The 16,557-nt window shown below is 40.0% G+C and overlaps 1 protein-coding gene across 1 annotated transcript; it reads left to right on the top strand.

Moving 5' to 3' along the window:
- Nucleotides 1–3,188: 3,188 nt before the first annotated feature.
- LOC131976160 (myelin-associated glycoprotein-like) lies at nt 3,189–15,571 on the top strand. The gene is made up of 8 exons (XM_059339081.1): nt 3,189–3,216; nt 4,719–5,015; nt 7,734–7,991; nt 8,072–8,329; nt 11,975–12,274; nt 12,379–12,469; nt 12,650–12,704; nt 14,722–15,571. Exons 1-8 carry the CDS (start codon nt 3,189–3,191, stop codon nt 15,034–15,036), a joined length of 1,602 nt encoding a protein of 533 aa, XP_059195064.1. The 3' UTR covers nt 15,037–15,571.
- Nucleotides 15,572–16,557: the final 986 nt, after the last annotated feature.

Below are 16,557 nucleotides of genomic sequence, written 5' to 3'. Positions count from 1 at the left end.
AGTTTAATTTAATGAGTGCCACTGTGCCCAGACCATAAGTCTTAAGGCAATGAAATTCATAGGGGTGGTATAGACTGGCCCCTGTAACGCACACACCCCGACGGTAGCATGCCCCGACACGCGTGTACTGCGAGGGCCCGTTCAGTACTGCGCGCAGTCCTAGTTATTATTATTCTTTTTCATAACCAAGAGTAATTGCCTTTTTGGGGGCTTTATCATATTCAAAAAGTCATCAAATTTGGAATATACATAAATCTCACGTGAAATTTACATATTCTAGTTGTCGCGGGAATGGGCGTGGCAAAATGACTCAACAGCGCCCCCTTGAAAGTCAAGAAAATTCAGCCCCTCGCACAGGAATGTCGTAGAGACACGAAATTTGGTACATACATATATCATGGGAAGACGCACCAAAAAGTCTCAAGAACCCATACCCTAAAATGTACAGGAAGTCGGCCATCTTGGATCGAAAATGGCATTTCCTGCTGTTTTTGCCCATTTCCACGTCGCATACTTTAACGAACTCCTCCTACATATTTGACCCGATCAACTTCAAACTTGGTCAGTACCATCACAAGACTTTTGGGATCAAAAGTTATTGAAAGCTTTACCGACGGTCACACTATGTGGGCGTGGCATGGCGGCAAAATATGGCGTCTCGCCATAAAACACGAGATCGTTATAACTTTCCCATTCTTTGTCCTATCTGCTACAAATTTCTCATGCTTCATCACAGTCCAGCCCTTAACACTTCTACATAACAATATTTCATAAAGCCCCGCCCCTTATGCTTTATCAACGCCCCCTTTTACAAAATCACCACGTTGCGTATTTTACATAACTCCTCCAACAGATTTCGTACCATTGACTTCAAACTTGGTCAGTACCATTACAAGGCCTTTGGGATCAAAAGTTATTGAAAGCTTTACAGACGGTCACAGTATGTGGGCGTGGCATGGCGGCAAAATATGGCGTCTCGCCATGAAACACGAGACTGTATAACTTCACCATACATTGTCTCATCTGGCCCAAAATTCTTACACGTGATAAGGGTCCACCTCTGAACACACCAACATGTCAATATTGACACACAGTCATAGCGCCCCCAGCTGGCAACAGGAAGTAACAACTTTAACGCCTAGCCCCAGCAGTAGGTTTCACGTAGAGACACGAAATTTGGTACACACATTAATCATGTGGAGACGCACCAAAAAGCCTCTTGGACCCATACCTCAAACCCAACAGGAAGTCCGCCATCTTGGTTTGAATATCGCACTTGTCATCGTTTTTGGCCATTTCCAGGTCGCATACTTTAACGAACTCCTCCTACAGATTTCATCCCATGGACTTCAAACTTGGTCAGTACCATCACAAGGCCTTTGGGATCAAAAGTTATTGAAATCTTTACCGCCGCTCACACTATGTGGCCGTGGCATGGCGGCAAAATATGGCATCTCGCCATAACACACGAGACTGCATAACTTGACCATACATTGTCCAATCTGTCCCAAATTTCACACACGTGATTAGGGTCCAGCCCGGGACACACCCACATGTCCATCTTCACACACAGTCATAGCGCCCCCTGCTGGCTACAGGAAGTAACATGTTTTACACCTACCACAAGCACAGTTGGAGGAGACACGCAATTTGGTATGCATAGGGACTGATCCAACAGCGCCGCGTCCGATGTGCCCTCCCCCGACGGCTCCACTCTGCGAGGGCCCGTTCAGTACTGCGCGCAGTCCTAGTTATTATTATTATTCCCAAAACTAAATCGCTAATTTGAAACCTTTATCATATTCAAAAACTCACCATTTTTCGCATAGACATAAATCTCCGGTGAAATTTACGTATTCTAGTGGGCCCGGTAAAGGGCGCGGTAAAATGACTCAACAGCGCCCCCTGGAAAGTCAAGAAAATGAAGCCCCTCGCACAGGAATGTCGTAGAGACACAAATTTTTCTACATACATGTATCATGGCAAGACGCACCGGAATGTAACAACAACCCATACCCTAAAACGTACAGGAAGTCGGCTATTTTGAGTCAAACATGGCATTTCCTGCTGTTTTTGCCCATTTCCATGCCGCATACTTGAACGAACTCCTCCTACAGATTTCACCCAATTCTCTTCAAACTTGGTACATAGCATCACAAGGCATTTGGGATCAAAAGTTATTGAAAGCTTTACCGCCGGTCACACTATGTGGCCGTGGCATGGCAGCAAAATATGGCGTCTCGCCAAAAAACAACTGATCTTGATAACTTTTACATACTTTGTCCAATCTGCTCCAAACTTCTCATGCTTCATCAGACTCCAGCCTTTAACACTTCAAAATTACAATATTTCATAAAGCCCCGCCACTTATGCCTTAGACACGCCCCCTTTCATAAAATGACCACATTGCATACTTTACATAACTCCTCCAACAGATTTCATCCCATTTACTTCAAACTTGGTCAGTATCATCGGAAGGCCTTGTGGAACACAACTTATCAACACCTTTACTGACCTTCACACTATGTGGGCGTGACATGGCAGCAAAATATGGCGTCTCGCCATCTAACACCAGACTGGATAACTTCACCATACATTTTCCAATCTGTCCCAAATTTCTCACCCGTGCTGAGGGGCCAGCCCTGAACACACCTACGTGTCAATACTGACACACAGCCATAGCGCCCCCCACTGGCAACAGGAAGTCACATGTTCTACACCTAGCCCCAGCAGTAGGTTTCACGTAGAGACAGAACATTTGGTATACATATGAATCATGTGGAGACGCACCAAAAAGCCTCTTGGAGCCATACCTCAAACGCAACAGGACGTCCGCCACCTTGGTTTGAATACTGCACTTGTCATCGTTTTTGCCCATTTCCAGGTCGCATACTTTAACGAACTCCTCCTACAGATTTCACCCCATTGACTTCAAACTTGGTCAGTAGCATCACAAGGCCTTTGGGATCAAAAGTTATTGAAAGCTTTACCCACGGTCACACTATGTGGGCGTGGCAGGCCAGCAAAATATGCCGTCTCGCCATCTAACACCAGACTGGATAACTTGACCATACATTGTCCAATCTGTCCCAAATTTCACACACGTGATTAGGGTCCAGTCCGGAACACACCCACATGTCAATATTGACACACAGTTATAGCGCCCCCTGTTGGCTACAGCAACTAACATGTTTTACCCCTACCCCGAGCACAGTGGTAGGAGACACGCCATTTACAACGCATAGGGACTGAGCCTACAGCTCCACGCCCGACGTGGCCTCCGCTGACATAGCCTCCCCCGACGGCTCCACTCGGCTCGGTCCCGTTCAGTCCTGTTTACAGGCCTAGTTATTCTTTTTTTTCACAAAAGTAAATCGCCTTTTTGGAGGCTTTATCATATTCAAAAAGTCCCCATTTTTGGAATATACATAAATCTCAGCTGAAATTTACATATTCTAGTGGTCGCGGGAATGGGCGTGGCAAAATGACTCAACAGCGCCCCCTTGAAAGTCAAGAAAATTCAGCCCCTTGCACAGGAATGTCGTAGAGACACGAAATTTGGTACATACATGTATCATGGCAAGACGCACCAAAAAGTCTCAAGAACCCATACCCTAAAACGTACAGGAAGTCGGCCATCTTGGATCGAAAATGGCGTTTCCTGTTGTTTTTGCCCATTTCCATGCCGCATACTTTAACGAACTCCTCCTACAGATTTCACCCGATTGACTTCAAACTTTGTCAGTAGCATCACAAGGCCTTTGGGATCAAAAGTTGTATAAAGCTTTACCGACGGTCACACTATGTGGGCGTGGCATGGCCGCAAAATATGGCGTCTCGCCATCTAACACCACACTGGATAACTTGACCATACATTGTCCAATCTGTCCCAAATTTCACACACGTGATGAGGGTCTAGCCCTAAACACACCCTCATGTCAATATTGACACACAGTCATAGCGCCCCCCGATGGCAACAGGAAGTATTATGTTTTACACCTACCCCGAGCACAGTGGTTGGTCGGATTAACACCAAACTTGGTATACTTATTGTCAATGCCCTCCTGAGGATAACCCTTGAAGATATTATTGATCAGCCCCTAGGTGGCGCTCTGGCGGCAGTTTAATTAAATGAGTGCCACTGTGCCCAGACCATAAGACTTAAGGCAATGAAATTCATAGGGGTGGTATAGACTGGCCCCTGTAACGCACACACCCCGACGGCAGCATACCCCGACACGCGTGTACTGCGAGGGCCCGTTCAGTACTGCGCGCAGTCCTAGTTATCATTATATTTGCCAAAAAAATGTACCTTTAGTTGTACCAGGCATTAAAATGAACAAGAAAGCAAGGAGAAAACACGGGTGGTCTAATAATTTTTTCCATGACCAAAGTGGTCTGACAGACCCACCAACAGACAAGACTAATATTTCCATCCTTAGAGTCACGCTGAAAAAGGGACACTTCCTTTTCTCTGCTCAGGGTGAAAGTGAGGGTTTATTTATGCCCCATGCAAAGAAATGTGGTCCATTCTGAAGAACTTTGGCCCGACCACAGAGACATTTAGGGTTTAAAATGGGGAACTGTGTTTCTGGGACATTAATGAGCAGCACAGGGGTTCCACAAGGCACTGTTCTGGCTCCACTGCTGTTCACACTGTACACTTCTTCATCTTTTGGTGTCTCTCTTACCATTTCCTTGTTGTTTCTACTCCTCAGATTCTTTGCCCAGTCCTTCAATAACTCCCTCCAGTCTGGAGGTGGAAGAAGGGACTCCAGTGAGGTTAAAGTGCTCCGCTGGAGCTCCCTGTCCCATTCTTCCCCCGGCTCTGACTTGGACCCCAACTATAGGTGACGTTGAGGAGAACCTGGAAACTAAATTCATGACCTCTGCTATCAACTTCACCGCTTCTGACCTCCACAACGGACAGAGACTCGTGTGTGCTGCTCTCTACAACCAACAAAGTGCCGGCAGTCCCTTTGAGACTGATACAACTTTGACCCTCCGAGTTCTTTGTGAGTACATTTTTTATGTCTTGTTTCAGATCTTGTCATATCATGTCATCTCAATTTATACAGGTGCATCTCAATACATTAGAATATAATGGAAAAGTCAATTTCCAGTAGTTCAAGTCAAACAGCCCCAACCAAGCATTGAGTCATATAGATGGACATACTTTTCAGAGGCCAACATTTGCCTACTAAACATACTTTTTGAAATTGGTCTTTGTAATATTGGCATTTTTTGAGACACTGAATTTTAGGTCTTCATTAAATGTAAGCCATAATCATTTTAATTAGATGAAAGTAAATAAAATGTGTTATTTCCACCTTTTGAATTGAATTACTGACATAAATACACTTTTCTATGATATTCTAATTTATTGAGATGCACCTGTATAATGTGATTTTGTGACATTTTGGAAATCATCCATCAGTGCACTGTCATAATAATGCCATAATAAGCGTATTATTATACTATTCTAACAGCTGCACACTTGATGAAAATATTATTACTTGATAAAAATATAACCAAATTAATGTTTTTTCCCAATCCGGCAAACCAAAAGTTGTTCTTAGTAAGGAGTGCACTCTCTGGAGACCAACCAATTCCTATTTGTCCTCTGTGGGGGACATGACACTGAGGCCTTTATTTATAACATAATGCATGCAGTCTATTCAAGCCTCAACATGTTAAATGGCATTAAGAGAAATATGACATCAAATCTATAGATATATTGCCTTTTAGAAGTGTATGCTAATTATAAGGATTTCAAAATACACATTTTTAAGCCGTGTTCTTTGTGGGACTTGTTTTTCCGAATCTTTTCAAACTCAGAATGTAATACAGCAGCTGTTTTAACAGCGATCACACATCTTAAAACACAGACTGAGAGTATAAAAGTAAAAATCAAATGATCTATTTCTAATCCCAAAGTTATTAATAAGTGCAAACAGAATACACTAATATAAGACATGCTGTTGGTGTAATGTTGATCAGCCCTTGCTGCCACCTTTTGGCTTTATTGTGCACTGTGGCATGAGTCTTTTTCAAAACTTAAATCATCACATTTTGCAAGGACTACAGTCATGGAAAAAATCATTAGACCACCCTTTTAATCTTCAATTTATTGTTCATTTTAATGCCTGGTAGAACTAAAGGTACATTTGTTTGGACACATATAATGACAACAACAAAAATTGCTGATAAGAGCTTAATTTAAGAGCTGATATCTAGACATTTTCCATTTTTTTATTGATAGCATACATTCATACTTCACTTATTTTTATGCTGTATTACTTCCATTCCTGTCTTCCTGTCCTGTCCACCCCTTTGTCATATTGTATGTATGTTTATGTATGGACGGGTTGATGGTCATTTCGTTGTCCTAGTACTTGTTACTCTGTTCAATGACAATAAAGTTGAATCTCATCTCATCTCATCATAATAACCAAAAAAGAAACCATGGAAAACGTCTAGATCAGTGATTCCCAACAGGGGGGGCCCGACCCCCCCAGGGGGGCGGCAAAGATCCATGGGGGGTTGTGAAGCCGTTTTTGATTTTAAGGGATGTAATAAATCTAATGTGTTAAATATAGATGAGTCAGCATTTAATTCATTAGTGGGACAAAAACAACTAAATAAGGGCAACATTAAACGTTTATTCATTTATTTAAATAGAAAAATCACTATAGAAAAGTTTTAAAATAAAGGCTATATCGCGAGAATAAGGACATGTGAAACATCCCTCCTGCAGTAGACACAGGTAACCTCACCTAGCGGTAACCTCACCTAGTGGTAACCTCACCTAGCGGTAACCTCACCTAGAGGTAACCTCACCTAGCGGTAACCTCACCTAGTAGTAACCTCACCTAGCGGTAACCTCACCTAGTGGTAACCTCACCTTGCGGTAACCTCACCTAGTGGTAACCTCACCTAGCAGTAACCTCACCTAGAGGTAACCTCACCTAGCAGTAATCTCACCTAGTGGTAACCTCACCTAGCGGTAACCTCACCTAGTAGTAACCTCACCTAGCGGTAACCTCACCTAGTGGTAACCTCACCTAGTGGTAACCTCACCTTGCGGTAACCTCACCTAGTGGTAACCTCACCTAGCGGTAACCTCACCTAGTGGTAACCTCACCTAGTGGTAACCTCACCTAGTGGTAACCTCACCTAGCGGTAACCTCACCTAGTGGTAACCTCACCTAGCGGTAACCTCACCTAGTGGTAACCTCACCTAGCGGTAACCTCACCTTGCAGTAACCTCACCTAGTGGTAACCTCACCTAACAACAGAAACACAGAGTTAATGGAAAAACGGCGAAGCGTCAAGGAGACGAAAATACTGAATGTCTCAAAAAGAAAAAGAGAGGGTACCATGAAAGTCACAATGAGTTCGGCTTCATAGAAGCAAAGGACAATGGGGGGGTCGCCAAAGTTTACAATGGTAAAAACCCTCAAGAAAAAGGTTGGGAACCACTGGTCTAGATGTCAGCTCTCAAATTAAACTCTTATGAGCTATTTTTGTTGCTTTCATTTTATTTGTCCAAACAAATGTACCAGGCATTAAAATGAACAAGAAAGCAATGAGAAAACAAGGGTGGTCTAATAATTTTTTCCATAACTGTACATTAACACATTTTCTTCTGTATCTCAAGGTTAAAAAAAAGAAGAAATATCTGCCTCCCATCATCTCTAAAGCTTACTAGATTTTCAAAACTTCCTTTCCAGATTCTCCTAAAAACACATCAGTCAGCTACCCTAGTCCTGTAAGAGAGGGAACCTCGGTGACCCTGAACTGCAGCGCCAACGCAAATCCAGCTGTGAACAACTACACCTGGTACAAAGTGGATGGAGGTCAGGAGACAGAAGTGGGTTCAAATAACCAGGTTTTAACTACGGTCTCAGAAGCGGACGAACAATTTTACTGCAAAGTCGCTAACAGATATGGAACCCAGAACTCCTCTATTACTGATATGGACGTACAATGTAAGTGAGAGTAAAACAGAACCATGGATGAATAAACGTGAAGACCACCATTGACCAAAGCTTTTGTTTTGTTTTTCCAGTTCCTCCCAAGGAAGTCACAGTAGTTGTCCAGCCTGAAGGTCCAATACTGAAGGGCAGCTCTGTTACTCTGCTCTGCAAGACCAGTGCCAACCCACCTGTGTCCAACTACACCTGGTACAAAGATGACAAAGAGGACGAGTCTGGAGAGAGCTGGGTTATAAACCATGTCGACCCGAGCTACAGTGGTGCCTACCACTGTGCAGCAAGAAATGAGCTGGGGGAGGAAACATCAGCATCGATTCAGCTGGACGTTCAGTGTAAGTTTATTTCACACAGAAACTACTTAAATACCCAGTGGTGGAATGTACATTTACTGAAGTACTGCACTTAGGTACAATTTTGAGGTGCTTGTACTTCTATTTTATGTAACTTTATACTTTTACTCCACTACATTTTGAGGCAAATATTGTACTTTTTACTGCACTACATTTACCTGACAGCTTTAGTTACTTTTCAGGTCGAGATGTAACATGAAAAAAACATGATCAATTTAAAGTGATTACCTCATAACATTTTATGAAGGAGTTAAAATGGCCTACCTCTATGGTGGCCATGAGAGCACACAGAAAACACATGCAAATGCACAAAACACAAGCAAATTGAGAAAACATCTTCATCATTTTGACAACACAAGCGCAGCATTTATAAAACGCTGCAAAGACCACAACACAACAGAAGTGTTTCCAGAGGACACTTAAGCCTGATTTCCACCGGACGCGTTACTGCAGCGTAACGTCAGCGTAACGTCAGCGTCGCGTATGACGTTGCAAATAGGTAACACTCTAATCAATGAGAGCGTTTCCACCGGGCGTGTAGCGTAACGTTACAGCAGCGTCGCGTCAGCGTCTCTACGCGAGCATTAGGTAGGACTTCTATTTCTCCGCGAGACGCTGCCAAATTGCGTGAATCTCAACAGAGCAGATCGCACCAGACAGGAAGTCCGACTCAGAATCAGCGTAAAACACTTCCGCCCCTTTCAAAATAAAACACAATACGCAGTTCATGCAGCCTAAAACTACTTCACATCAACATTATGTTATGACCGGGGCACCAGATCAGCAATCAATCAATCAATCAAAGGGTCTCAGAGGATCGGCGACACGGACGACAAGAGACTGATTGTTGAAGTGGAACATCATACAATCATTTATGACATAACATATTGTTTTTATAAGGATAGATGGTCAGATCAACAGATCTTTCACCTCAGAGAAGCAAAGTAAGTTGGTTTTTTGTTGTTGTTGTTTACTTTATACACACAGTTTATCCATAGACTGTATAAATAGAGTTTAAAGTTTATCACGGGATCTTGCGGTCTCCCGTATGGTCAGGATTATCGCGTGATCTCGTTATCTCGCGTGTATACGGCCGGTTCGCTAAACTGACGTGCTGCTGCTGTAACGCGCCCGGTGGAAATCCCCAGTTAGAAGTGATGCACACGTCTGGACACGATTGTGATATCATCAAGTTATTTCAAGATAATGAACGTTATTTCATGATAATGATATTTTCATGATAATGATATTTTCATGTGATGACTTGATATATAGCGTTAGCCTGCTAGCCCGTATCAATCACATTGCAGTTAAACAAATCAAATAAATTAATGATACACGTTTTAGTTGGTCTCTCTCAACGCATCGAGTTGGTCTTGGTCTTGCTAGCCCGCTAACGTTAGCACACTATCAGTCTCTGGTTAATGTTAGCATGCTATTGATCGGCCGCTAACGTTAGCACGCTATCGATTGTATGACATTGAAATTATCATTATCTTGAAATAATGTGATAATATGACATGCGTGTCCAGACGTGTGCATCATTTTTAAGTGTCCTCTGGAAACACTTCTGTTGTGTTGTGGTCTAAATGCTGCGCTTGTGTTGTCAAATTGATGAAGATGTGTTTTGTGTATTTGCATGTGGCATGTGGCCACCTGGCTTGAGAAAATTAAAACGCTGCTTACTTAAATGCATCAATAAAAATAATCTAAGATATTTAAAATATATAAAACAATCTGAGTGGGGCAGTTCTGCATAATGCATACTTTATATATTTTAAGAACATTTTGATGCTGATACTTTTGTACTTTAACTTGTAGTGGAGTAATTTCACAGTGTGACATTAGTACTTTTATTTAAGTAATGGATCTGAACACTTCTTCCACCGTTGGTGATAATGTATGGTTACATAGTAACCTTGGTTCTCTGAGTGAAGAGCTCCAGGTACCCTGTACATATGAAATATGTAAGGGAGTGAAGAGATAGTCTAGAGACGATAGAGAACAAACAACAGAACTGCATGTTTCCACTGTGCTGAATATGGCTCCACTGTATATATCCAGCTGTGCTCACCGAAACATGAGCTGCAGCCAAGACTCAGTCACAGGGCAACACCACAGTGTCTGGACTGTGGACACTAACGCATTGTCGCATTGCATGACAACCTCAAAATCCTTTCTACGTCAGCAGTCCATCTTGACTGAGCTCTGTTGTACAGCACGTCCACATGTGTGGCAGTGTGTTAATCTGTGTAGATGTTTTGTTTGTTTTCTGTCCTTATTTAGAAGTCGTTTCCAGCATAGAAAATGAAAATCTTTAGTTTATCCGAAAAACAACTCAAAATTGAATGTAATATTATTTTACAATATATTATTATTATTATTATTATTATTATTATTATTATTATTATTATTATCATCATCATCATTATTAGTATATAAAGTAATATTATTGTATCAATAAAATGTACTGTAGCCTGCATTAATCTTTAATACTAGAAAATGTATCTTATCACATATAGGCATGGGACAACATCAATATTCTGTCCAACATTTGTCAAAATATTTGTGATTTACATTGCAATATTATCCTAATAATCATTCATTTATGCTTAATACAGCAATAACAAAAACAAAAAGCTTTTTTTTTTTAAGATTTATTATCTTTTTATTAATTGAATGTGCTTGAAAGAGCACACTAACTACTATTCACTGGGCTTATTTTGTGTGCTTGCTTGCAAAAGCACACTAATTGTTATTCCCCGGGCCTATTTTGTGTGCTTGCTTGCAAAAGCACACTAATTGTTATTCAATGGGCTTATTGTTATTCTTCAATGGGTAATCTTTCGGTCGACTACTCCTCCCAGAGTTTTTGTCGCACATACACTGAAAAGGCATCAAATTGACCGGCTCAGCCATGACAAGTGTGCTATGACTTTTTCTAGGTATTTCAAAAAAAATTTTTTTCGGTTTTCAAATTACTTGGCAAAAACTCGCCAAAAAATCCCCCCAACGTTACCTCATAGAGAGGCTACAGTGGATGACATCATTGCTAGAGTGCAGAGGGAGAGAAAAATTTGGAAACTGCGCTCGAGGCCGCAAATGCCACTCTACAGTCACTCACATTCGTCTGCTAAAGCTGTCAGAGTTATAGTTTGGGCGTAGGACGCACAGATGCGCCACCGACATGCACCAACAGCCTCATAGACTGCCACGTTAAAAAGGCGGGAACATTTCTGGCGCAGGTCCCAGTTTCTTCTGTTCGCTCTAAAAAATGGATTTCTTCATTTTTTCTTCACAAAACAAATATTTAGACATTCAGGAAGAACACAGGATGCTCAAAGTGAAGTTAGTTCAATAATAGGAGCCAAAATTTGGCCAAAAAGGCTTTCTGTTCGAGGGGAACTTTCACCTGTTTTTCTGTCTCTCTCAGTGGCATCAAATGTCAGAGGAGCAGTGACACAGACAGACAGTAGAGATAATATCCTGTAAACTACTCGGCAGTGTCAATAATGTATGGATGAAAGTCACCAGCCAGAGTCAAGCACACTCAAAATTTATTTTGAAATTTTCTAGTTGTAAGTTCTTATTTTACTTAAAAAGCTACATTTTTCTTCTCTGTCTCAGTTGCTCCAGAGATCCTGACTTCTTCCAGCTGCGTCACGATTTCATCCCAGATCCGATGCACCTGTAACAGCCAGGGGAACCCGCTCCCCTCCCTGGTTTGGGAATTGGCCGGGAAGAAGGTCCAGCACTCTGCCGCCATCCCAATCATGGAAGTTCCCCTTGGGAGTATGGAAATGAGGAGCATCATCACCCTGAACCATCGGGATGATTGCATGTCCTCAGTAGTCTGCCTCAGCCTCAACTCACTGGGCTCTGATAGTTTTGAGTTCAACGTGACCTACAGTGAAACTGAGCCTCCAGGTAAACTAATCTGCAGGATGCTGCATTTATATTTGCCTCTTATTTACATAGTCCGCCTCTCTCTGGTTTTACTGATGAATATGGTTTATGGCGACTTTTTTCAGGCGTTGACGCTCCGTCTCTTCTGGGCGGCTTTGCACTGGGAGCAGTGGGGATGCTGCTGGTTTGTATCCCTCTGCTGCTCTTCTTCTACAGGTGAGAAACATGGAAGCACAAGCTGGAAAGAGAAGCTAAAACCCCTTGGGTCATTTTTGAAACTGGTTTCAAAACAACACAAAACAACATGTGATTATTGTTGAATATGACCATGGAATGAGAGTCTTTAAAACAAATAATATTGTAAAAGTTACAATTTATTTTTTGTGTTGGTTGTAGGAAAAGTAAAGGCAAAGGATTAGTGGACGCTTCTGACGTTGTAGTCACTAACGGGGTAAGTCTGAACCATCACACACGTTTTTAACTTACAGATACACAAACAATAACAAACATCTCACATCCTACAAGCAAGTAAACCAGTCAAAACATTTCAGGAAAATTGCTTTTTGATCAACATGCTTAATTCGTTTTTTTGTTTTTTTTTGGTGTTGATGGACAAAAAACATTATTGACCTTTTTTTTCTTTCCTTTTTAGGCAAATTATACTGTGGTATTATTGTTTTTTTTAATTTGGGACATACTATAATTTGGTGTTTTTTGCACATCGACTTCGACATACTATAATTCTGGCCATATTATGCTCTAATACATATCAACAGACTATAATTCACCCATTTTGAAGCATTTTTAGCCATTTTAAAATTTGACCATTTTTGACAAAAATCGACATAATGTAGACTATACTGTACTGACTTTTGTTTGATGGGGTCATGTTTGGACATCCCATAATATGGTGTTTTTTCGCTATATTTGACAAACTATACTATCATGCAAAACAGCATGGGTATACCCAGGCTAATCATATGTATCAACAGAGTATTATTGACCCATTTGACGCATTTTAAGGCATTTTAAAATTTGTCAATTTTTGACAATATTCGACATACTATATAGTATGATTTTTTTTTCCAGGGGGGCATTTTTGGACTTCCCATAATATGGTGTTTTTTTGTAATTTCTGGTCATATTATGCTCTAATATGAATCAACAGACTATAATTGACAAATTTGAAGCATTTTTAGTTAGGCATTTTAAAAATCTGACCAATGTTGACATAAAAATGACACAAAAAGTAGGACTCTTTTTTTGAGGGAGTCATTTTTGGACATCCCATAATATGGTGTTTTTCTGTGATTTCTGTTCTTATTTTTAGGCATTTTAAAATTTCGCCATTTTTGACTGAAATCCACATACTATAGTATGACTTTTTTTCTAGGGGGTCATGTCTGTGACCCCGTAATATGATGTTTTTTTCCCCCACTATTTTTGACAAACTATACTATCATATGTATCAACAGAGTATAATTGACCCATTTGAAGCATTTTGAAATTTGACCATTTTTGACAGAAATCAACATGTTATAGTATGACTTTTTTTTAAGGGGGTGATTTTGGACATCCCATAATATGGTGGTTTTCTATAATTTCTGGCCATATTATGCTCTAATATGTATCAACAGACTATAATTGACCTATTTTAAGCATTTTTAGGAATTTTAAAATTTGAACAATTTTGACAAAAATCAACATGCTATAGTATGACTTTTCCCCCCAGATTTTGGACATTGCATAATAAGGTGTTTTTCTGTCATTTCTAGCCAAATTATGGTCTAATATGTATCAATAGACTATAATTGACCCATTTGTAGGATTTTTATGCATTTTAAAATTTTACCTTTTTCTTTCTTTTTTTTTTATACAAAAATCGACAAACTATATTTTATTTGAGGGGGTCATTTTTGGACATCCCATAATATGGTGTTTTTCTGTCATTTCTGGCCATATTATGCCTTAATATGTATCAACGCAGTATAATTGACACATTTAAAGCATTTTTAGGCATTTTAAAATTTTAACATTTTTGACAAAAATCGACATGCTATAGTATGACTTTTTTTAGGGGTGTCATTTTTGGACATCCCATAACATGGTGTTTTTTCGCTATTTTTGGAAAAACTATACTACCACATGTATAACTAGACCACATTTGACCCATTTTAAGCATTTTTAGGCATTTCAAAATTTGACCATTTCTGACAAAAATCGTCGATGTACTATTCTATGGCGTCAATTTTGGACAAAATACATCATGACCATTTTTTTTAGTTATTTGACATGCAATACTCTGGCGTTTTTTTTGGTAGTTGTTTTTTTTTTCAATTTTAAGTCACACTACAATACGGTGTTTTTGTTGATCTTTTGGAAATAATATAGCCTACTGTTACCATGATCAACGTACTATTCTAAGGTATTATTTGTGTATCCTTTCTCTGCCTCTTGTTTCTCTGCAGACCAATTCTTCAATGGTGCATGCAATTTATGACAACAAAGCCGTGCTGAAAGACGAAGATGAGGATGACTCTCTCCACTACGCCAACGTGAACTTCGTTAAACGCCAGGTCGAGTCAGAGGGGAAGCTTGGGGAAGGAGAGATCAGAGGTCTGGACTCCAGGACGACTGAGTACGCCGAGATTCGTCTGCAGTCGAGAGGAAACAACGGAGAAGGAGCCACGAAGGAAGAAGAGACACTCGCTGACACTCATTTGAGACCAGGGGAAGACACGGTTGGTCTCATAGGACAAGCTGGTGGGAAGGTTATGGCTTAACGATAAGCAAAATAATAATCACTCTAACTCTTTTTCTTATGAGTCTGGCACGTCACCATTAAAAGTTACCCCATAATCAACCATAACAGTAAATGTTCCCTTGAAATACATGACATTTATTTTTCTATGTGGTTCACTAGTATAGATAAATGCTATTATATTTGTTGTATATGTAATATTTCAATGCTAACTCTTATCTTGCATGTCTGTTAATTTATTATTTTAAATCTTTGTGCAGAGAAAGAAGCATTTACAGGTTGTCACACTTTTTTATTGATTTTTTGTTGTTGTTGTTAAAATACATATTTGTGCATGTTTAAAAAAACAAACAAATAAAGACATTCTTCCTGCACTTCACTTACAAGAGCTGAAGTCAAAGCACATTATGAAATGCAGCATTATGCATATGGCACATTGTGTCAACACACATTTTGTAAATGAGGCTCAGTAAAGCAACTTCTGCACAGCGTTACAACATCGAAGTCGTGTTATCTTGTGCTGTTCACATGCTGTCATAAAAAATGTCAATAAATTTTACAAATATGTACATTTGCCCATGCATTCTTTGTTTTATAATTCATAATTCTCAGTATAGATCAGGGGTCACAAACTCAAATTTCCTGGGGGCCGCTGGAGGCAGTATCAAAATGACCAAGAAAAGTACAAAATTACTAAAAAAAAGACACAAAATGACCAAAAAAGACACAAAATGACCAAAAAAGACACAAAATGACTGAAAAAACTCCACTAAATTACTTTAAAAACACACACAATGACAAAAAAAGACACAAAATTACCAATTACCGTGGCTATTTCACGGATTCCTGTGAGACCATGTTTGCCTTTTTAGTCATTTTATGTCTTTTTTTAAGTCATTTTGTGTCTTTTTTTGGTAATTTTGTGTCTTTTTTCGTCCTTTAGTCCCACACATCTTTTAGAATAGATTTTAAAATGTTATTGTTTGTTTTTAAAGCTCTTAATGGCCTCGCCCCTCAATATTTGACCGAGCTCCTTAAAACCCACGCCCCTGCCAGAACATTGAGATCCTCCAGTCAGCTGCTACTGGCCGCCCCTAAAACCAGACTCAAAACCAAAGGGGACCGTGCCTTTGTGGCAGCGGCCCCGAGGCTCTGGAATAATCTGCCTTGGCACATCCGATCTGCAGGATCTTTTGAAGTTTTTAAATCCTCCTTAAAAACACACTTTTTCTCCCTGGCTTTTAATCAAGTTTAAGTGGACATCTTGCAAAAAACTAAATTTTATTTAAATTTTTAATTTATTTTATTATTATTTTTATTTATTTTATTCTATTGTTGCACTGTGTTTATGTATTTTAGTATTTTAGTTTTTACCATATTTCCTGCAACTGTGATATCTGTACAGCACTTTGGTCAACCCCGGTTGTTTTAAATGTGCTCTATAAATAAAGTTTGACTTGACTTGACATAAAATGTAATTTGGAATCTTTTTTTAACTTTCAAAACTCTATCATGCTCAATAAAAAAAATTAAATGTTGCAAA

Source organism: Centropristis striata, chromosome 8 (genome assembly GCF_030273125.1).
Source record: "Centropristis striata isolate RG_2023a ecotype Rhode Island chromosome 8, C.striata_1.0, whole genome shotgun sequence".
Taxonomy (NCBI): Eukaryota; Metazoa; Chordata; class Actinopteri; order Perciformes; family Serranidae; genus Centropristis; species Centropristis striata.
This window is presented reverse-complemented; position numbering and strand designations above follow the sequence as displayed.

Excerpts from the sequence above, each read along its gene's own strand:
- LOC131976160 (XM_059339081.1), top strand. The coding sequence starts at position 3,189 with ATGTTTTACCCCTACCCCGAGCACAGTG. Across the intron at positions 8,330-11,974 it reads GATTCAGCTGGACGTTCAGT|TTGCTCCAGAGATCCTGACT; the intron begins GTAAGTTTATTT and ends TCTCTGTCTCAG. Across the intron at positions 12,275-12,378 it reads CAGTGAAACTGAGCCTCCAG|GCGTTGACGCTCCGTCTCTT; the intron begins GTAAACTAATCT and ends GACTTTTTTCAG.